Below are 24,477 nucleotides of genomic sequence, written 5' to 3' on the forward strand. Positions count from 1 at the left end.
TTCTAAAAATGCTGCTTTTTTGACACATTTAAAAATTTTTTTTTATTAAAAGTCATCTAAAAGTTTTATATATGCAAATGTGGTATCAATAAAAAGTACAGATGACAGCGAAAAAGGAGCCCTCATACCACCCCATATATGGAAAAATGAAAAAGTAGGGCGAAATATACAGAAAATTAAAAAAATCGGGCAATTTTATATTACTGATTTTGTACAAAAAGTTTGAGATTTTTTTAAGCGGTACAAAAATAGAAAAGTATCTAGCCATGGGTATCATTTTAATCGCTTTGACCCACATAATAAAGAACACATGTAATTTTTACCGTAAAGTGTACAGTGTGAAAATGAAACCCTCCAAAGTGTGCAAAATTGTGGTTTTCATTTCAATTTTCTCCCTAAAAAAAGTATTCTTTGGGTTCACCATACATTTTTTGGTAAAATGAGAGGTTTCATTACAAAGCACGGTCACGTGCTTGGTCACGCAAAAAGAAAGCCCTTATATGGGTCTGTAGATGGAAATATAAGCGAGTTATGGATTTTTGAAGACGAGAAGGAAAAAACTAAAACAATGAAATTGGCCTGGTCCTTAAAGGACAACTGTAGTGGAACACTTTTATATATGCCTGTGCCCGGGCCTCAAAAATAAACAAAATAAACTCTTACATACCTTCCTACGAGCCCCTGTTGGTCCAGCACAGGCCTCACGGTCCGGCAGTGCTGACCTCATTCCACTTCCTGGGGACGGGGACGCCACAGAGCCATCGGCGTATCACCGGCCGCAGCGATGTCCCGCCCCGGCCTGTGATAGGCTGAGCCCACGGTCATGTAAGAAGCCGGCCAGAGCTCCTTACATGACAGTGGGCTCAGCCTATCACAGGCCGGGGCAGGACATTGCTGAGGCCGGTGATACGCCGACGACTCTGCGGCGTCCCCAGGAAGTGGAATGAGGTCAGCACTGCCGGACTGTGAGGCCTGTGCCGGACCAACGGGGGCTCATAGGAAAGAATGTATGAGTTTATTTTGTTTATTTTTGAGGCCCGGGCATATATAAAATGTGTACCACTACAGTTGTCCTTTAAGGTTAAAATGGGCTTGGCCCTTAAGGGATTAAAAAGTTTTTGGATCAATCAGTGCCCATCTAAAGAGGACCAGGGGTCTCCTCTGACATCAACCCTTCCATTCCATTCCATTCTGGAATATCTTACCTTATAGCTCTGTTGGGTGTTACCAGTTTGGGTGTGTCTGTACACTGTCTGACACGGTCAGCTATGATTGGATAGTATCAAAACATGTAGAGGCACACAGATGACTGGAAACACCCAGTTGGCTATTTAGTTACACACTGCTTGTAAGAATAATGGTGGGAAGGCACAACAAAGAGATATAAGAAAATCGGTAATTACCCCTACCAGTAATTGTGTTTCCTCAAACCATGATGGCACCATAGAGAGAGGGTCCCACTCTCAGGGACAGAAAACCTGGAAAAAGAAGCGCTCTTCCTCTCCTGTCTCAGTAAATTTCCAAGACCAAGAAACATAATATACACATATATATTTTTCGGCTGAAAACCTGAGGGCATCCATGGATGAGCAAGCTGGAAGCCATATAGGCAAGCAACACTTCCCTAAGAACCTTGCAGTCAAGACATTCCTTTAGATGGTCTAAACAGACTACTAAGGAAATGTCTACATATGAGGACGCTACGTTTAATTAAAGTACATCTGCAGCGTTACAAACACTTATCCTCTTTCCTCAAGATAGGGGATAAGTCTTTGATCGCGGGGGGTCTGAACGCTGGGACCCCCTGTGATCTCCTGTACGGGCCGCGGCTCTCCCGTGCAGGGGTCGTGCCAGCCGCAGCATGACGTTGCGGCCGGCACGCCTCCTCCATACATATCTATGGGAGAGGCGGGGAGGCAGAACTGTATGGGGACGGGGAGGAGACGGGGCGTCACCGTTGACCTCTAGGACTTATTCCAGGACAAAGTCTCCTCCTCTCCAACAGATATTTCCTCTTTACAACTTTTGGGCCACACATTTTCTTGTTTAGATTATTTTATTTTTTTAATAAGCAACAAAAATTGTATCATGCATAGGAAATAATAACCCCTTTTTATGCATTCTTGACCTTCAAACACAATGTGTCTGTGTTGCTCAAATTCTTCAACTTTTATAGTAAACGTAACCACTTCACCTTCACAAGTTGGTCAGTGCCTGAGGTTTCCTTGCATAATTTTCTCTATGCACATAGGACAGGTTAGCAAACTCTACTGCAAGCCTCCCCTTACATATTTAGCATTACTTATTGTGTGTGGTTTTTTTTGTAGTCTTCTTTGGGATATCCTTTCCCTGGCAAATAGCTAAATAGGTACTGAGCAAAGTTAACTTAGGCTATGTGCACACGGTAGAATGTCTGTGCAGAATTCTGCATGAATCTTACATACAGGCATTCAGCTGCAGCAGAGTCCCATTGATTTCAATAGGATTTTGCTGCACGGTGCATACAACCGGATTTTCGCTTTTGTATCCTTCTAGTAGAGTGCAACCGCAGATTGCCCAGGCTAAGAAGGATCCCAGCTAGCTGCTCACTATAATATTCAAGACCAATCAATCCTGCTCCAGGCTTCCCTCCTGGGACAGGAAACCACTGGTAAAGGATAGTGTGCCCTTTAAATCATCAGGTTTCCTGTCCCTGGGGACGGGGCCCTCCATCCATGGTGCAGTCATGGTGATGAGAAAAGATATTCTAGAATTGCACTTTCATAAGTCAGGAGAGGCCACAGGTATTTTGTAAACATTCATAATCCCCTTATATGAAAAGGAGGTCCTGTCAAAGGAGTGGGACAACATGCAGAGGACACAGGGAAACTGGAAAACTGTAGGTGTAGATGAAGGGTGATACTTTACAGTTACAATAAAATAAATGTCTAGCTGCACAAGTTCTAGTAACATCAAAAGTTACAGGAAGAATTACGGATACAAAAAAAAAAAATACAGAAATGTAAATTCCTGTAATTTGACAGATTTAAAAATAATTCTTCACTGTTCATGATATTTCCTAATTTTTTCAACATGTTTTAGTTGAAGACAATAGACAATATTTTGATGTTTTGTCAAGCACCGACCTATGCTCAGGTGCTGGGGTCAAGTGGATTAAAGTGAATTACAGTATAAATTAAACAAAAAAATTATATTGTGCTGGGGTTGCTGTAAGAAGAAAAAAAAATTATAATTCGCTTCCCCTTGCTGGTCTCTTCCCCCTGCTTCCGAGTCAAGAGGTCGGAGTTTAGCCAGTCAATGGTTAGTTGGGAAAACACTGCAGCCAGTGACTGGTTAAGAAGGCAAGTCCTAATCCAAGTTGGAATCCAAGGGGAACCAGGGAAGGTAAATATCTCTTTTTCTTTTTTCAGCAGCCACACCATAATGTAATTTTTTATTTTAAGCTGGAATACCCCTTTAGGGTGTATTCACATGTAAAGTATTCTGGGCCTATTTGATGAGTAGGATTTGAAGCTGCAGATTTCAACGTACAATAACTAAATGAACACCGCATCAAATCTGCAGCTTCACATCCTGTGCATCAAATTTGAGCAAAATACTTTACGTGTGAATACAACCTTGAACTTAAGGGCTACTATTAACAGATACTGTACCACAGAAATTTATACTGTGCCACCCTAAAGGTTAATACATAAAATGAGAATACTTGGGCCTGTGGAAAATGTGTGTAAGTGGGTTGGTAACTGGCTCAGTGATAGGAAACAGAGGCTTTTTATTAATGGAACATACCACAGGGGTCAGTTTTGGACCCTATTCTTTTAAAAACCTTGTAATGGATTTATATAGTAAAGTATACTTTTTTGCAGATGATACTAAGCTGTGTAACGCACTTAACACTATAGAGGTCAGAGCACCATTACAAATGGATCTGGATAGGTTGAAGCTGGGAAGTGGCAGATGAAGTTCAACACAGATAAATGAACGCATATTGGCATGAGGAGATAAAAAATCCACACTGGGAATATTTATTAAATGGGAAAACACGACTGACACGGAAAAGAACTTAGGAGTTTTAGCCGACAGTAAATGTAGTGACCATCACGCAGCTGCTGCCAAGGCAAATAAAATCATGAGGTGCATCAAAAGGGACATATATGCATATGCCAAGGAAATAATTCTACCACTGTACAAATCACTAGTCAGACCACACATGGAATACTGTGTACAGTACTGGGCACCAGTGTACAAAGAATATATAGTGGAGCTGGAGAGGGTTCAACGATGTGAAGACAGAGTACTACAGGGGAGAACCACAGTACCCTTAAAGATTATCAGAATTAGGGTTATTTTGTTCAGAAAAAAAAGAAGGCTTAGGGGTGACCAAATGTACAAATATATCAGGGGCAGTAGAGATCTCTCCCATTACCTATTTATACCCAAGTACTGTATCTATGAGATGGTGCATTTCCGAGCGGTCCTAGTGACGGCATGTTCTGCCAGCGCTTCGCCGTCTGTGGAATGTCTGCATGTAAATTTTCTGTGGACATTCAACTGTGGGAACATAGCCTATGACATCTTACATGGTGGTCTTAACTACATCCCAAGTGTCGTTTTTTGCAAAAAATATAAAGGTGGAGGAGTTTCCTGGAATGACTTCTACCAATTTCTTGCATGAGTTATGATATATCTGCTAGGCTGGTGGAGGCTTTTCAGAAACTAGGCATGGGTGGCCTAGAAGGGAGAAGTTGCAAATTTTTTTGTACAATGCACAGCTTGCACAAAAATTTGCAACTTTTGTCTGCCAGAAAACTGCCATGCAGGGATGATAAAATGCCGCCAATGTAATTGCCTGGAACCTGCTGAATGACTTGCCTTTGAAATATTAAGATTTCGCTGTAGACTTATGATATTTATCTTCGATGCAAATTGTACACCGAAAATCTCTACGTAATCCCGCACTGTTTTATGTATTACAGGTGTTTTGTTGACACAAAATTGTCAACGTAATAAAAATAGCGGGTTTTGTTATTTAAAACCAAAGACACATTATGGGGAAAAAAATTGATGTATTGAGATTTAACACTTTATCAACAGATATGCAGATTTTAGATGAATCACCAGATACAGGTGTAACAGGTGGCTACAACTGAGGCTGATTTCACACTACAGTTTGTGCCCGATAGTGTGACGGCCATAAGAATATAGCGGGAGAAAAATTTGTGTTTGCGATGTCTTTTTCTCCCAACGGAATAACGGGAGTCACAACGGACGTTAGAGGAATCCAATTCAAGTAAATTGGATCCTCTTTGCCTGTTATGACTCCCGTTAGATAAAATTCTCCTCCAAATGAAAGCAAGGTAAAATAAAGCGCTGAGACCAAGATAAAATTCAGGGTGTTTAATTACCCACAATGCAACGCGTTTCGCAGGAGTTCCGCTTCTTCAGAAGCGGAACTCCCGCGAAATGTGTTGCATTGTGGGTAATTAAACACCCTGAATTTTATATTGGTTTCAGCGCTTGATTTTACCTTGCTTTCATTTGGAGGAGAATTTTATCTATTGATGATTATTGAAGCTTGGAGCGGCTGCAGAGACCCCCTGGTCTTACCACCTTTCATCACGTCTATCCATTGTTGTACTTGGATTGAGTACAACCACATCTGGTAAGCAGCACAGTTCACATTGTGCGGTTATACCCTTCATCTGATGATAATACACTACGGAGCGCATCCTTCTGTTTTTTTTTGTCTTTATGACTCCCGTTAGGCTCTGTTACAATAACTGACGTTAATGGCGTTCAAAGTGAAAAAAAAAATAATTTGTTGCCATGGGCAACTCAGCAACTTCTCCTCTGGACAGGTTTTGATAAATCTCCCCCATAGTGTGAGAGTAGCCTGAGGGTTATGCATCTTCTTAACAACCCTTGTATAGTAAAACTGACCAAGTGATGATCTCTGTAAACACCAGCTGATGCCCTTCAACAAACCACCTCCTGGAGGACAAAGACCAAATTAACTCGATCAATGTAAGAAAATGAATGCAGAGACATGTCCTACCTGTAGGATCAAAATCATGAGATGAGAAGTCATGGGATGAGCTGACGCTCCGCTCAACCTTCTGCTTCCTGTCAGTCGATATGTCACCGCTCAGAATGCTCCCATGCCTGGAAGAATACCCACTATTTGTTAACATATGCAAGAATATTGATTCTATCTGACTCTAAAAACAGGCAGAGAGTTTTACTTTCAACAGCATTCACACACACCCAAAATATACTGTGAGAAGTGATTTTATGTCCATTGGCCTTGGATGCATTGCGCTTTCTCCCAAAAAAAAAAAATCCATATGCTGTATGAAATATAATTTTCTTCTGAGCTCTACAAAGTTCCATTCAAGACTTGTCCATGAACAGTGAGTTTATATTGTCAGCTAGAATGTTAGAATATCAAATTTCTAACGCGTTTTTGGAAAAGTCAATCATGAAAGATGCCATGCTTCAAACTTTTATTAAGCAAAAAAGAACTCCACTTCATTGGGGGGGGGGGGTCACCAACATGTGGATGTCCAGCTGCTGCAATACAGCCAGCATATCCTGACCGCTACAGGCTGGAAGATGTAGTGGTAGACTGAAGACCACCAACAGGCTGCTTATTCAGAAGCAAACTTTTCATCAGTACCTATGTTTCTATTAGAAATATGAAACACCCACTACAGAGGCATCTATGTCTTCCATACCGACTCCATTCCTCATGCTGACTGCATTATGTGGCTCAATTTCCTTACTTGAAGAAAGCCCATGCACACAACCAAATGCCTGCTTTAAAGGGGTACTCCACTGGCCAGCGTTAGGAACATTTAGTTCCGAACTCTGTGTGCGCGCTGCAGGGGTTGGCCATGCCCCCTTGTGATGTCACGCCATGCCCCTCAATGCAAGTCTATGGGAGGGGGCGTGGTGGCCACCACGCCCCCTTCCATAGACTTGCATTGAGGAGGCATGGCGTGACATCACAAGGGGGCGTCACCAACTCCTGCAGCACGCGCGCGCACACAGCGTTCGGAACTAAATGTTCCTAACGCTGGTCAGTGGAGTACCCCTTTAAGAAAATTTGTGGGTGGAGATTCCATGTGCTGCAGGAGTTGACGGAATAAGTCGCTGCTATGACTGGGTGGACATTTGCTGTCCCCAATAAGGCAATGGAGTCCATGCAATATTGGGTTGAAAGAATGAACAAGTTCATTCTTCTGCAGAGTTTGGAATCAGGAATTTGAGCAGGGTAAATTCTGCCGTGTGAACAGAGCAGCAGAACCCTATATAGAACAATAGGAGTCTGCTGCAAACGGAATTCCGCTTGGATATTTTCCGTCGTGTACATGGGCCCTTACCAATGCAATATCAATATCATGTGTGACAATACAGATGTTTACCAATATGGAGGATATGTTTTTGAGACAAGACAGGTGGTAAAATCAAGAAGGAAGGACCAAGAAACTAGAAATGTCTAACCAAGAAAAGAATGTAAAGAAAGTGAAGCAGTCTATCTGAAAAACAGGAACACATAAAAGGCAAGACTAAAGAAACAAATAAAAATTAACTCACCTGGTTGGTTTTCTTCCCTGAAACCTGAAAAAAAAAAAAGAAGCCAGATAAGATATTGAGAATTTGATATTGACAAAACCTTATTATAAGAGCTTCAATCAGCTTTATTCACCATGGTCCTGACTCATGGTTAACAGAGAAGAACCAGGGGCTCTCTACAAAATAAATATTAAATACAAGCGTTTTATTGCCCAAAACTTACTAAAGTAGTAACAAGCTCTCTAAATGCTAATATGGCAGATTACACCCATTTAACTGCACTTAGAGTCAATTTCGCTGTAAGTAAATGCAGTGGATTATAAAGGGACAGAATGATTTCTAGGGAAATGCTGAATGAAAGTCTGTGGTTGTGGAGCAGAGTATGTGCAGTAACCAGACAAGACTGTGCTTGACGGCAGCCAAATCACAGCATCTGCTTTATAAGGCTCGGATTCCACTAAGGTTTTTTCCCCACCAGCAAAAACGCCAGGAAAAACTGCCACAGCTTTTTCCTGCGTTTTGGCAGTTTTTCCTGTTTTTTTTTTTCTGGTGTGTGGAAACAGCCAATTTTGTCCCTGTGGCAGTTTTTCATTGGCTTCAGGTACCACTCTGTGGGTCGGATGCTGAGCGCCCGGTCCAGAGAGTGTAAGGAGATGAGGAGTGATGTACAGCATCACTGCTCACCTCCCCCTCAGGCCGTATAGTATACAGGGGTGTATAGTTTACCTGTGTATACTATACAGGAGACGGGAATCCTGTCACCAGACTGACAGGACTCCCTGTTCCTATAGCCCCTTTGGGCGGTATACATCTACGGTACGGTATCTATAGACCGCTGTATATAGTGTATACAGAAGAGGAGATCCCCTTACGTCCCTCGCTCCCTGTCTGGTCCATGTAACTCCGCCCCCTAGTGATTATGTCATTAAGGGGCGGAGCTACAGACGGGAGGCAGAGTGGTAAGTGTGAGGCTCTGTTCACATTGTGGGTTTTGGATGTGAACAGGCCCTCCTGCCAGTGTCTTCCCAGACAAGGAGATTGCAGCTGTTAAACTACAACTCCCGGCATGCCCAGAAAGCCAAAGGCTGTCTGGGCATGCTGGGAGCTGTAGTTTAGCAACAGCTGGAGGCTCTCTGTTTGGGAAGACATTGCATTTTGGAGTGCCAAAAATGTCCTGGACAATTTTTTGTGTTTCTTTTCTCTTCTCGTTTCAGATCCGTGTATGCAGAGGATTGCAGCCAGTTCGGTAGATTACGGCGATGAACGCGATTTTTTTTTTTTTAAGGGAGTTGTAGTTTAGCAACAGCTGGAGTCTCCCTGTCTGAGAAGACACTGACAGAAGGGTCGGTTCACTTTATAAAAAACATGCCTTCACATACTCTGCCTCCCATCTGTAGCTACACCCCCTAACATGATCACTAGGGGCGGAGCCAGACTCAGCTGTGAAAGGGAGCGAGGGAGGTAAGTGGACCTCATCTTCTGTATACACTATGTACAGCTATCTATAGATAGCTGTATATTCTGTATATTGCACAAAGGGTTAACCTACACTGTCCAGCAGTGTAAGTAAACTCTTTCCTTGCTGGGCTGGCACATAGCGCACTGCTCTGCAAGGGGTTAAGTGAGCCAGCAATGTGTATACTGTATACACATTGCAGGCTCACTATAAGCTCTTGCTGGGCGGTAAATTTATACGACATATCTACTGCTTAGCATCAGCTGCTCTCCCGACTCTGCATCCCTGAGTCCAGCTGAGTCCCGAAACTCAAATCAGGAGGATCGCAACAGGTGTCAGGAGTGACACTTGCTGCGATCTGTCCCTTACTGCAGGTACTACTGCTCCCAACATGGAGCACACTCTGTTCCATGCTGTGAGTTGTAGTACCTGTACTAATAAACCGATCGCAGCGGGTGTAATTTCTGACACCCATTGCGATCTGTCTATTAATGCAGGAACTATAGCTCCCAGCATGGAGCAGAGTGTGCTCCATGTTGGGAGCAGTAGCACCTGCAGCTAAGGACAGATCACAGCGGATGTCACTCCTGACACCTGTTGCGATCGTCCTGTATAATGTATAGATGCGGCCGGCAGTTCTTCTCTGGTCCCCTGCACTGCCGTATATATACCTATTCATATTTCCCGCAGAGAGTTGTGATTGGCTGGAACTATCTGGCCAATCACAGCTCTCTACAGGAAATAGGAATCTGTGATATAAATAACTTCACAGCGCTGAACATAGTGCAAGATAGTGGAGAAGAGTGGCTGTGCCGCTGGCTTTTGTACATTATTTAGGAGTATCGCAACAGGTGTCAGAAGTGACACCCGGGGTGATCTGTCTATTAGTACAGGTACTACTACCATCATGGAACAGTCTGTTTCAGACTGGGAGTAGTAGTACTACTTAAAAAAATGTAAAAAAATATAAAATAAATAAGGAAAAAAGTGAAAGAAAAGTTAAAATGACACACATGCGCACGCGCACACACACACACACACACACACTTTATTACACACATTAAAATACATCACTAACAAAAAGTTTAAAGGAGATGTCCGATGCAGACTTTTTCTATTCCATCCTGCCCGGGTTGCAAAAAAAAAAAAAAAAAAGACAAACTTTCACTTACCATGCTACGTTCCCCCGGAGCTCCGCGACAGCTGATTGGTCGGCTGGGCCGTTTACTTCCTACTTCCTTAGCCCTGTAAGTCACACGGTGCTTCAGCCTATCACCGGCCAAGGAGGGACATCGGTGCAGCCCGTGATAGGCTGAAGCGCCGTGTGACGTACCAGGCTAAGGGAAGTAGTAAGTAGACAGCCTGGCCAACTGATCAGCTGTTGTGGAGCTCCGGGGGAACGTAGGAAGGTAAGTGAAAGTTTGTTTTGTCTTTTTTTTGCAGCCCGAGCAGGATGGAATAGAAAGTCTGCACCGGACATCTCCTTTCACAAAATTTAAAAATATATATTATTACATTTTTATTATTGTCGGCTACATTTTTAGTTCCCTGCCCGCCCACATAAATTGATCCCTTGTTAAAAATTAATAAAAATTTCATTATAAAATATATAAATTTCAATACAATTTTCCCATCACTACTGTATCTTTTTTTTTAATGGTACCCTACGAAATTTTAATACAAAAAGGTATCTCCAGTTAAAACTTGGCATTTTTTGGGCGTTTTTTCACTCACATAGACTTCTATGGGATGAAAATGCCAAGATTTAAAAGAAGAAAAAAAAAACGGCAAAGTCTCAACAAGAGGTCATTTTTGAAAAGCTGCCAAGGAGCCAAAAATACCTGAAAAACACCAAAAGGATAAAAAAAAAAAAAAAACATTTTGCAGTTCCTTATTGACTTGTAGCTAACATCTGGCCGCTGCGTTTTTCTTTCCACAAAAAAAAAAAAAACAGTGGAAACCTAGCCTTAAAGGAGTAGTCCGGCACGCACTTTTCTTATTTTATCCGGTCCGGGCTGCAAAAAAAAAAAAAAGAAAACAAACTTTCTCTTGCCTGCCTGCGCGCCCCCGGAGCTCCGGTACAGCGATGTACCGCCTCGGCTGGTCGTAGGCTGAAGCTCCGTGTGACGTGCCGGGCTAACAGGCAGTAAGAAGCAAACAGCCCGGCGACCAAACACCTGTACGGGAGCTTCGGGGGCGCGCAAGCAGGCAAGAGAAAGTTTGTTTTCTTTTTTCTTTTTGCAGCCCGGACCGGACAAAATAAAAAAAAGTGCACACCGGACTACTCCTTTAATCAGATTTTTCCAAAAATAAATAAATACCCTTAAATAAATACATTTAGGTAAAATAACAGTATCAGAAAAATTCACTTGTCTGCAAGTCTGCACTGCAGATGTACCAGAGGATCCGTACCACTGTAAGTCTATGGTGCCAGTCTGTAAGCTACTCTGTGCAGAATCAAAGGTTATAAGGGACATGAGGTGGATTTTAACATTTGTAGCTGGTTCATTATTCTGTAAAGATTTTTTGCTGCATCGAAATTGGGTGGTATCATTTGCACAAACTGCTAAATTTTATGATTTTAAGGGCCTGTAGACCCCAGACACCTCAGAAGGAATGGCACCACGAGTCTAGTAAGCCGTTCATGACTTTACAGCAGTGTTTCCCAACCAGGGTGCCTCAAGCTGTTGCAAAACTACAACTCCCAGCATGCCCAGACAGCCTTTGGCTGTCTGGGCATGCTGGGAGTTGTAGTTTTGCAATAGCTGGAGGCCCCCTGGTTGGGAATCACTGCTTTAAAGCAACAATAAAAGTGAAGTTTTAAAGTTATTCACGGTAGATAAAATCGCAGACTGTCAGTGGATTCTGAATTTGTGAGCTTGGCCTTAAAGGGGTTATCCAGGAAAAATATTTTATATTATATATCTCAACTGGCTCCGGAAAGTTAAACAGATGTGTAAATTACTTCTATTAAAAAAATCTTAATCCTTTCAGTACTTATGAGCTTCTGAAGTTAAGGTTGTTCTTTTACAATTGCTCTCTGATGACACGTGTCTCGGGAACCGCCCAGTTTAGAAGAGGTTTGCTATGGGGATTTGCTTCTAAACTGGGCGGTTCCCGAGACACGTGTCATCAGAGAGCACTTAGACAGAAAAGGACAACCTTAACTTCAGAAGCTCATAAGTACTGATAGGATCAAGATTTTTTTAATAGAAGTAATTTACAAATCTGTTTAACTTTCTGGAGCCAGTTTTTTTCCTGGATAACCCCTTTAACCCCATATCTAAAGGCAGTCATCTGTTTGGATGGTCCCATGTGTAGTATGACCAACCCTAGTATTCACCCAAAAAAAAAAGCGATCAGCAGAAGCTCTTTGGCAGCAGAGAGATGCCTAAAGCTAGTACAAAAGCTCCCACCTGCAGTCTGTGGCAGTGAGGCATGCATACACCAGCTGATCATACATAACCAGAAATACAGACAAGGCAGTAAAGCTGCTGTATACAAGAGCTGTAGATGCCTTCAAGTGAAAAGCCACATTCTCTACAAACTTTTACAAATCCTGTCCTTTACACTGGTTTCCTACTAAAAATGAATAAGACCAAGTCAGGACTCCAGTATACTATGCTGGCCTCATCCTGTTCTCCACCAGCATCATCTGGGCCCAGTGCCAGATAAAGAAAGGGCAGCTTCTCCGTAGCCTGTGAAAGAGGATGACGTCTGCATTTCCTACCTCTATACAAGGACACTACTGCCTGAGATGTGTACAGGACTGGTCTCCCTCCATTACATAACCACTGGGACTGTGGAAAAGCTGATAGCATGTCAACAGGTAGGGCCTTAGGTAACTTAAAGGGGCATTTATATATATTTTATATATATATCTCAACTGGCTCAAGAAAGTTAAACAGATTTCTAAAATACTTTTATTAAAAAAATCTTAATCCTTCCAGTACTTATCAGCTTCTGAAGTTCAGTTCTTTTCTGTTTAACTGCTCTCTGATTACACCTGTCTCGGGAGCTGTCCAGAGTAGCAGCAAATTCCCACAGCAAACCTCTTATGCTCCGGCCGGACAGTTCCTGAGACAGAGATGTCAGCAGAGAGCACTGTTGTCAGACAGAAAAAAACAATTCAACTTCAGCAGCTGATAATTATTGGAAGGATTAAGTATTTTTTAAATAGAAGTAAATTTACAAATCTGTTTCACTTTCTGGAGCCAGTTGATTTAAAAAAAATAGAAAAATTTAGTTTTTTCCTGGAATACCCCTTTAAAGAACCCGTTTCACTCATAAGATACCTGAATAATCATAAACAGCTTACATAAATGCATGGTGGGTCAAAGCTGTATATCTGCACATCATGATGTTCTCCGTTGCAGATGTTCTACATAAGGGAAAATTAACGAAAACCTGTGTAGAAGAAGAGTGGTGCAGTTGCCCATAGCAACCATTCATATTGCTTTCATTTTCAAAAAGGTCTCTGAAAAATAAAAGCAGCATTCTGACTGGTTGCTATGGGCAACCGCACAACTCTTCCTCTACACCATTTTCCCTAGTATCAATGTTTAGACCATTGCCGTGTCAATTTCCTTTTTTTTTGTGATTATTCTGATTTTAAATCTTTATTGAAAAACCATCTGTGCCATAAAAGCTCTTGGGTCTTTCTGAGGCACCCTCACTCATGGGGGTAGATTTATAGCCATTGGCAGTCCGGGCATGCTGGGAGTTGTAGTTTTACAACAGCTGGGAGCACCCTGGTTGGGAAACACCGCTCTACACAGGTATAAATCTACCCCCATGAATGAGGATCCCCCAGAAAGCTTTTATGGCACAGATGTTTTTCATTAAAGGATTTAAAATCAGAATAATCACACAAAAAAAAAAAATATATATATATATATATAAAAATTAAAAAGAAAACTGACACGTCAATGCACATCAGATTTTTTCTATGAAAAAGTATATTTTGTGATCATGGTCTAAACATTGTAATTAGGATCCTTCTGCTGATGCACATATAGTGTATTTGAATGATTCCTGCTTTACGCCACGGATCACAGCTACTTTCTCACAGTAACAAGGGATGCTGAAATCTCCTTCCTCCCAGCAGCTGGATAGTCAGCAGGCCTCCATTTACATTATATTTAAACAAACCGCTTATCTGACTTCCTTCATGTGTATGGCTGCGTTCACACGGCTGTCTAGACCTGTCCCGCTCTTCTCCCGTCAAAAATAAGAACAGACTTAAAAAAAAAAAAAAACAGACAATAGCCGATGCATGGATTTGTTATTTTTCAGTTAAAAACCAAAAATGGGGATGGGAACGTCACAGAGCCGTCAGCTTATCACCGGCCGCAGCGAAGTCCCGCTGGGCGGCTCCTTACATGACAGTGTGCTCAGCCTATCACCGGTCGAGGTGGGACATCACTGCGGCTGGTGATAGGCTGACGGCTCTGTGATGTTCCCAGCCCCAGAAAGCAGCAAGAGAAGCGAAGGGACCGTAGGAAGGAGAGTTCAAATATATTTTGTTTATTTCTGAAGCCCGGCATTAACAAATGGGGGGGTATCTCATCCCAGTATAACACTGTCTAACCAGACAGACTGTGGAGGGAAACACCCATTGGTAAAACCAATGGAAACACCCAGTTGCCAATATAACAGAATAACAGACTGTACAATGCAAGTTCTAAGAAAAGTTGGTCTGGAATTGGGGAAAACGTGTTTAAAAAGGACTTATATTTAATTTTTCTTCTTAGCTAGCCTCCTACATTTACACAGAAGGCAACACCAATAAGCTATTTGGACAAAACTACATATTATAAAAAAATAAATAAATATGTATAAACCTGTTGTCTTTGATCTATTGAGCACCATTCCCACCATGTGAAGAAAGGGGTACTCGGGTGGAAAATTCTTTTTTTTTTTTTTTTTTTTTTTTTAAATCAACTGGTGCAGGAAAGTTAAACAGATTTGTAAATTACTTCTATTAAAAAATCTTAATCCTTCCAGTACTTATTAACGGCTGTATACTACAGAGGAAATCCTTTTCTTTTTGGATTTCTTTTCTCTCTGACCACAGTGCTCTCTGCTGACACCTCTGTCTATGTCGGGAACTGTCCAGAGCAGGAGAAAATCCCCATAGCAAATATATGCTGCTCTGGACAGTTCCTGAAATGGACAGAGGTGTCAGCAGAGAGCATTGTGGACAGAGAGAAAAGAAATCCAAAAAGAACAGAACTTCCTCTGTAGTATACAGCAGTTATTAAGTGCAGGAAGGATACATTTTTTTTATAGAAGTAATTTATAAATCTGTTAAACTTTTTGTCACCAGTTGATAAAAAAAAATATAAAAAATTTAGTTTTCCACCCAAGTACCCCTTTAATACTACACTTATAGCTATGTATGGTTGTAAGGAACTTCAAGCAGAGCCAGAAATAACTGAATGGTTTAAGTTTCATAAAGACATTCACCTGACCCCCATTACGTAGAGAGTTGGCAGATAAGCGACATGTTCTACCTGAGTGTGGCCGTCTTATAAACAGAACTACAGCCGTGTAATGTCAACAGAACAGCTTTATTTTTTCTCCCTTCGTGTTGGGAGCTAAAAGGGTGTGTACCTGCCTTGGAAACAATCCAAAAATATTTATCTTAAACAGCAACTGCGATAATACAAGGTACTCGTCTCCACAGCTGCCCGCACTATTAAGTATGGGACCGCTCCACAATAGAATGCGGGATTTTCCAATATTCTGCAGAGATGAACATTTTAAGCATGGTGGATTAGCGAGGCCATGGGTTACCATCCCAGGTAGGATGAGCGCTAAGCTCCAAATATATTAAACAAAACACAATGAGCAATGGAAGACAACCAAGCCCATAAGTACTGAGAACATCTGCGACATTGCAAGCACAACATTACATTTCTTACCTCACACGATTTCATAAGGTCTACACAATCTGAACAAATGCACCGTAAAATGTGTCAGGACCCACTAAACACCTGTAATCATGAGACCAAAAGATTCCAAACTCATATCCAAACCTCACACACATACATTCATTCCAAATACACAGCTAAGGGTGGGTTCACGCTACGTTTTTACTGTACGGAAACCGGTTCCGGCTGGAGGGAGTGAAAACCGAGCACTCCCGTATCCCAGCCGGACCCGGCCCGTATCTAATTCATTTCAATGAGCCGACGTGAGTCAAACAGTGACTCCGGTCAGCTCATTTTTGCCCCGTATCAGGTTTTCTGACCGGACTTAAAACTGCGGCATACCACGGCTTTAGGTACGGCCAGAAAACCGGATATGGAGCAAAAATTAGCCGACCGGTCAGCTCATTGAAACTAATTAGATACGGGCCGGGTCCGGTTGAGAAGCGGGAGCGCCCGATTTTAGCTCCCCCCCCAGCCGGATCCAGTTTCCGCACAGTAAAAACATAGTGTGAACCCACCCTAATTCAGGTTTTCGCACCACATCGACGCATGGTATGGAAAATGGGTCTTGACCAGAAAGACAACTAGTTATGGTAACCAATAAGGGTAAGGAGTGGAGGAGTCCATTTTTTTTCTTCGATCAAAGTTAGAGCGGTCAGAGGTGCCCATGTTGTACGGACCCCAGGACACAGTCACCGACACAATGGCTGCTATTACAAAGAATGAGCACTTTTTTTGTGCAGAGGTAAATTTAGAAACAAAAATCGACAAACATGAAAAACAAAAACACCCATGTAACACCTCAAAGCCCCTATAAACGGTATTAAACAGTGTATACGGTTTTGCCTGGTGTTCCATTATGCATATCACTGAATTCTAGACAACCCTTTAGGGCAGTGTTTCCCAACCAGTGTGCCTCCTGCTGTGGCAAAACTACAACTCCCAGCATGCCCGGACAGCCAAAGGCTGTCCGGGCATGCTGGGAGTTGTAGTTTTGCCACAGCTGGAGGCACACTGGTTGGGAAGCACTGCTTTAGGGGGTACTCCTATTTCCCTTTGTGACGATTAGGAGGAGGTCCAACCTTTATGTCACCCACTGATCCTGAGAATGAAGGGCGCACAGCTCTGATTCAGTGTTTTGGGCCCTTTACAGACTTTCATTGAACAGCAGCACCCAGCTTCTTCTTAAAGGGGTTATCCAAGAATTTATATATATATATATATATATATATATATATATATATATATATATATATATATATATATATATATCTCTATCTCTATCTCAACTGGCTCCAGAAAGTTAAGCAGATTTGTAAATTACTTCTATTAAAAAATCTTAATCCTTACAGTACTTATGAGCTTCTGAAGTTAAGGTTGTTCTTTTCTGTCCAAGTGCTCTCTGATGACACGTGTCTCGGGAACCGCCCAGTTCATAAGAAAATCCCCATAGCAAACCTCTTCTAAACTGGGCAGTTCCTGAGACACGTGTCATCAGAGAGGATTTAGGCAGAAAAGAACAACCTTAACTTCAGAAGCTCATAAGTACTGAAAGGATTAAGATTTTTTAATAGAAGTAATTTACAAATCTGTTTAACTATCTGGAGCCAGTTGATATAAAAAAAATAAATAAAAAAAAAAATAAATAAACTGTTTTTTCATGGATAACCCATTTAACAAATGAACTGCAGCTCAGCTTCATTCAAGTAAATGGGGCCAAGATAAACAGCCAAAAGGGCCGCAGTGCTGATACAGTGCTACAGACCCTTTTTGCTCATTACTGTCAGGGGCCCAAACATAAAGTGGCAACATATCCTTGCCATGGGGCCATTGCATTGTGAGATGTAATACCCCTTCAATCTAAGCTCAGTAACAAACATTGGCACCGTTTTAACATCTGAGGTTAGCCCATTACTTGTGGCATTCGTTTCTATGATCTCGCATTTACAGGACACAAATCAGACAGGTTCTGTCCGCACAACACAAACAGTGGATAACATCAGAACATTGCCTAATAATGTGCGTCACAGAAACTAAAACACTATTTGGTGGTTGAGGAGGAAGATCGCTGTGGACATAATGCCCAACTTCCCCTCTAAGGCTCCTTTCACATTCACACAATAAAATGTATCCGTTTTAAAGATCCGTTTAATGTTTCGTTATGAAAACCCTTAAAATCGGCCCTTTATAGTCTATGGGATTTTTACATTACCCGTTTGAACCCGTCATAGCCCGCTACTAATAACGGACATTATTTTGTGACGGGAGAAAGAACGAAAGAAATAGTGCATGCACTATTTCTCCCGTCTCAAAATAACGCCTTATTAATAACGGGCTATGACAGGTTAAAACGGGTAATGTAAAAATCCCATAGACTATAATGGGGTTCTGTAACGCCCGTTTAAGGGTTTTCATAACGGAACATTATAAGGAGTCTTTAAAACAAATGAATTTACATAGTGTGGAAGGGGCCTAATATTTTAAGGACAAAATACAAGAAGGCCTTAATACAATCAGGTATGTGGAATTCCTATCGCCCGATGCCCGGGACATGCAGTTCCGGGCAGGTGAATTTTTCCGGCTCTTCGGGCAAGCAGGGCCGGACCTGACAAGCGCGGCGGAGCTCAGAGGAGTGTATGGAGCGGGCTCCCGACTCCAGCCCCCGGCTGTTCTCAGTAGACGGGGGGCGCTGCTAATAGCCAGCATGCTATTAACCCTTTAGATCGCCGTGACAGCGGCGTCTAAAGGGACATGTGAATGCTCCCTGGTGGGCGATCCACTATAGAGGTAGCCGGAGGGCTTACCTCCGCTTCCCTGGTGTCCGTGGCTCTGTCATTGATAGAGCCTGGCTGGACTAGCTCTACCAATGGAGCGCAGATCAATAGAGTTCAAAATAACTCTATTGATCTGTACAACTAATCTAATGATTCCTCCTAAAAGTCTAATAAACTGTAAAAAAAAACAAAAAAAAAAACATTTTAATAAAAGTTTAAAAAGACATGCATTAACCTCTTCCATGTTAAGTTCAAATCACCCCCCTTTTCCTATATAAAAATATGTAAACATAATAAACATATTTAGTATCGCTGCGTGCGGAATTGTACGAACTATTAAAATATAACATTATGTATCCCGTACGGTAAATGAAGTAAAATGTAAAAAAATAAAATAATATCAAACTACAGAATTGCAATTTTTATAATAACCCAGGAAAAAATAAAAGTTAAAGAGAGATTAAAAAGTCAGATCAATACCAAAATGGTACCGATACAAAAAACAGATTAAGGCACATAAAATTAGCCCACATACAGCTTGGTATGTGAAAAAAAAAAAGCTACAGTAACAGAGGTCAAAAAATGGTAAATAATAATGTTTTGTTTTAAAGTTCAGAATTTTTTTTTAATTAGTAAAACATAAAAAAAGCTATACAAATCTGGTATTGCTGTAATCAGTACAGAAATTTAGGTGCACTACTGTGGTAGATGTATACAATGACATTGGCTATCCCTCAACACTGATGTTAAAACTGAGACATTTGCCAGTGTATCCTTATATGAAAGACATACCAGAGCCCGCACACCAAAGCCAAGGTTTCTCATATGTTACACATCCACACCGTCTATCTGGTGTAGGATTCTATTGTGGCACTTGTAGTCCGCTGCAGGCATCCTCCATTGTATGCATTTTTATGCTGGTGATCGCCCCTAGCAACAGACTACAAGGGCAGGATCTGCTCCCCCAGTATATATGCACAACCGCATTTGGGGTTGAGCACCTCCAGCCATTTGAGACCACGTTTTTTGTTATTGCTTTAATCAGGCTGGCCTAAAGTATCAAAACAACATGTTAGCTCAACCACAAGGTAAACGGTGTAGAAAAAACATACCACCAAATTTGCAAAATTATATTTTACTATTTCAATTTCACTTTACCGTATATATATATTTATTAGGGATGTAAGGAAAAAAAAAATCGATTCGCGCGATTTTTTCACTTTTTTTTTTTTTAACAGCATGTCCCGGGCATCAGGAGATACAAGTTTCACATTTGTGGAGCCGGGCAGGCCAGATCTGACGCGGCGGCACTCTGGGTGTACAGAGCAGGCTCCAACTCGTGCCCGCTCCATACTCTGCAGCCCCCGGCTGTTCTCAGTAGCCGGGGGCCACCACTAATAGTCAGCATGCGGCTGGCTATTAAAGGAGTAGTCCGGCGCGCACTTTTCTCATTTTATCCCGTCTGGGCTGCAAAATAGAAGGAAACACACTTTCTCTTACCTGCCAACGAGCCCCCGGAGCTCCGTTACAGGTGTTCGGTCCCCGGGCTGTATTCTTCTTACTTCCTGTTAGCCCGGCACATCACACGGAGCTTCAGCCTATCACCGGCCGCCGCGATGTCCCGCCTCAGCCGGCGATCGGCTGAAGCTCCATGTGACGTGCCGGGCTAACAGGAAGTAAGAAGAATACAGCCCGGGGACCGAACACCTGTAACGGAGCTCCGGGGGCTCGTTGGCAGGTAAGAGAAAGTGTGTTTCCTTCTATTTTGCAGCCCAGACGGGATAAAATGAGAAAAGTGCGCGTTGGACTACTAGATCGCCGCTGTCAAAGCGGACAGCGGCGTCTAAAGGGACCTGTGAATGCTCCCTAGTAGGCGATGTATCGGGATATATCGCGATGTATCGTCACCTAGATGGTATCGCGATATATCGAATCGCCACAATGGTATCGCGATTAGAATCGTATCGCCAAATTCTTGTATAAATATATTTATATATTTATATATATCTTGTATAAATGTATTTAAATATATATAAATTTGGTTTGACATTGTTATTGAGAAATTAAAAATTATCATTATAGTAGGTAGTTATGGCTATTATAGGACGTGGAGGAAAGAACTTGAGTGTAAAAGCGAAAATTGGTCCGGACAAGTGGATTGTCATAGGGGACAAGTAGATTTTGCTCTGTTTTAGTTCCGTGGACAAGTAGTTTTTATTAAATTTCCACACCCCTGTACAATAACACTGGCTCAGCATTATATGTTACAGAGGACCTCAGGGATATCCTCCATTGAAATAATACGGTTTATGTCAGAAGAAAACCCAACTGGCAGGCTCTCTGAGACAACAGTTACCGGGGGAAATTTGTGCACATTTAGTACTGTTAGTTGACATAAAGGTTATAAATTATACAGATCTGTAAATTACTTTTAGTTAAAAATCGAAATCCTTCCAGTACTTATCAGCTGCATGCTTTAGAGAAAGTTGTGTAATTCTTTCCAGTCTGACCACAGTGCTCTCTGCTGACACCTCTGTCCATGTCAGGGACTATCCAGAGGAGGAGAGGTTCACTATGAGGATTTGCTTATGCAGTTCTTGACACAGACAGAGGTGGTAGCAGAGAGCGCTGTGGTCAGACTGGAAAGAACTACAAAACATTTTTAAAGTTTTATTTATATAGAAGTTATTTACAGATATATACTGCTTTCCAGCACCAGTTGATTTGAAAACAATTGTATTTACCTGGAGCACCCCTTTAAAAGGGAACGTGTCATCATTGTCATGATGCCTGATGTAACAGGCTGGATTGATAGAGTTCTCACTATAACCAAACAGGAAGAGATCTATCAAGACTGGTGGGGTGGGGAGAAGCCACAGAGGACCACCCTTAACAAAAAAAAAAAAAAAAAAAAAAAAGTGATAAAAGAAAAAGAAATTTAAACTTTATTTATTTTTTTAAATAATAAATGTCATTTACATGGCTACACCTTGCACCATAAAGCATAATGACCATAACAGGATCCCAGACAATGCTACACAACCACATGCCAAGGTTTTCATACAGTTTATCTATGGACTTTATGTGGATTAAGATTTGTGACATTACAGACAGCATTGGGGCATGGCACCGTGATGTCTCTGTGCACAGCTGATGCTTCTTTATTACAGAAATAAATCTTACTGGTCCTGAGGATGAATTGTAACCATTTGTAGCTAAACATATTACAAGCTTACAGACTTAAAAGAATCAGGCTAGGTTCACACGCCCGTTTGCATCCAACCTAGGGCTGGGCGGTATGGCCAAATATGTGTATCGCTGTATTTTTGTAACCTTTGGCGGTTCCACGGTATATAACGGTATACCCCCACCCCCTCCCCCAAAATTAATCAGCCCAGCACTGTCCCCATCGGGGTACTACTCACGTCACCCGCAAGCGCTGCCTCCTGGTCCTCCTGCTTGTTGCGGCCGCCGGCGCTGACACTCTCTATACTAACGCATGTTCCGACGCCAGCCTTACGCTGGGGACATGAACGTCGGACAGCCGTCAGCCTATCACCCGCCGCAGCAATGTTCCGCCTAGGCCGGTGATAGGCTGTGCCCACTGTCATGTAAGAAGCCGGCTTCTGCGGCCGGTGATAGGCTGACGGCTGTCCGACGTTCCATTCCCTGAAAAGCTGACCTGGACCGACGGGGTGAGTTAAAGTTTATTTTGTTTACCTTTTGCAGCCCGGGCATAGGGATACAGTATAGAGCAGTGGTTTGCAATCTGCGGACCTCCAGATGTTGCAAAACTACAACTCCCAGCATGCCCGGGCATGCTGGGAGTTGTAGTTTTGCAACATCTGGAGGTTGAAGACCACTGGTATAGAGTGTCAGCGCCGGCGGCCGCAACAAACAGGTGGATCGGGAGGGCAGCGCTTGCGGGTGACATATGTGAGTAGCAGTTCTGGGCTGATAATTAATTGGGGGGGGGGGGGGCGCAGAACAGCGCTCGCGGGTCACATATGATTAGTTCCCCGATGTGGGGACAGCGCAGCGCTGGGCTGACAATTCATTTCCGAGGGGGGGTGGCCAAACCGGTATTGCGGTATGGGTTAAAATTCATATCGTACAGCACAAAGATTTCTTTATGAACCCAGCCCTAATCCAACCCATTAAGGGTCTGATCGGCTCAAAAAAAATAAATAAATAAATAAAGACGATCGGACCCTGAAACGGGTCGGATGCAGAGGGCTACTGCCTGGTCCTGATGGCTCCCATTCACTTGCATGGGGTCTGTAGGTGACTCCGAATAGCCAATGGCAATGTGAACGAGGCCTCAGCTCTACTTTTATCCACAGACCTTCATCAGAATTACATCTTTTAGTATTAGTAGTAGTTTTATAAATTTAAACAAATAATTTTAATGCTGGGTGTTGATTTCACCATTTTACCGAGAGGAGCAAAATAAAACCAATTTATTAGTCAGCCAGACATTATCTGTGATGGGGAAGAACATTAATAGGAATCAAATAGATAAATGGATATTAAAGCATACCTATCCTATCCCAGAAAAAAAATAAAAAAAAAGTTATGTTACTCATCCTGATGACGTACATATAACTTATGTGTCTAGCTTCTGTATTTCTTTTAAAAACAGCTTATATCTCCTCCCAGGCAGGGGGCGTGTCCCTCTCTTGCTCTCACTGTACATGACTAAACTTCTTCCCTCACTCTGTCACTGAGCTGTCAGACAATCACTGCACTCTGCTCAGTAACCCTTTCCTCTCTGGTTTTATGCTGCACATGTCACACAGAGAGGAAGAAGGATTACTGGAGTTTGCTGTTTACTGTTCTCCTTATACACTATGTAGTAGAGCCCTGCGCAGGACTGGGTTTTCAATCCTGCTCCAGCCCGCTCCCGATGATTTTTTGTCCAATCCCGTCCGCTAAAAGGAATGTACAGATACTAGAGTGCAATGCTCTGCATATACTCCCAATGTATAGTAGTGCAGGGGTGTGGAAATTAAAAAATAAACTACTTGTCCAAGGGACTAAAGCAGAACACAATCTACTTGTCCCTCAAGAAAATCCACTTGTCCTGGTAGATAAAATAATTTTAACCAAAATAGTCTGTAAATAAGGTTTATTACTTTCTCCACTTAAAATTTTTACTCCTCGTCCTATAATAGCCATAACTCTTAATTTTCTATCTACAGACCCATATGAGGTTTGTTTTTTGCCTTGTAATGACACCTTTAATTTTTCCATAACCTATGCTCTGAAACAAAACAAAAAAAAATTATTTGTGAGGTGATATTGAAAAAAATGCTAATTTGGGGGGGGGGTTTCACCTGGTGGTTAAACTTACATATTATTTTGATATTTTAGGTCGGCCTGATTACACCAATACAAAATGTGTTTAGTTTCCGTCATGTTTTTTACTTTTTAATAAAAAAAAATTAATAAATCCCTGACCCCTATAATATTTTTATTTTTCCGTATACTGGGCTGTATGAGGGCTCATTTTTTTGGGCTGTAATATGCTGTTTGTATCGGTACCATTTTGGTATTGATCGGACTTTTTTTTACGTTAACAACATTTACCATACGGGATATAAATTGTTATTTTTTAATAGTTCGGTCAATTACGCACGCGCCAATACCAAATATATAAATGTTATTATGTTTACATATTTTTATATGGAAAAGGGGGCGATATGAACTTTTAATATGAAAGGGGTTAATGGGTGTT

General features: G+C 42.0%; 1 protein-coding gene across 9 annotated transcripts in view; it reads right to left on the reverse strand.

Annotated features, from left to right (window-relative positions):
* The window catches only part of ARHGEF12 (Rho guanine nucleotide exchange factor 12), a 213,876-nt gene that overhangs the window by 173,065 nt on the left and 16,334 nt on the right, over nucleotides 1-24,477 (reverse strand). For 8 of the 9 annotated variants that reach the window (XM_056541899.1, XM_056541904.1, XM_056541903.1 and 5 more), the window contains exons 2-3: nucleotides 7,597-7,620; nucleotides 6,056-6,162 (exon numbers count right to left, since the gene is read on the reverse strand). In XM_056541899.1, the coding sequence (XP_056397874.1) occupies nucleotides 6,056-6,162; nucleotides 7,597-7,620 (131 nt within the window). Of the gene's footprint in view, nucleotides 1-6,055; nucleotides 6,163-7,596; nucleotides 7,621-13,349; nucleotides 13,369-24,477 lie in introns of those variants that run through there. The other variant, XM_056541898.1, reaches the window with a different exon arrangement.

Source organism: Hyla sarda, chromosome 10 (genome assembly GCF_029499605.1).
Source record: "Hyla sarda isolate aHylSar1 chromosome 10, aHylSar1.hap1, whole genome shotgun sequence".
NCBI lineage: Eukaryota > Metazoa > Chordata > Amphibia > Anura > Hylidae > Hyla > Hyla sarda.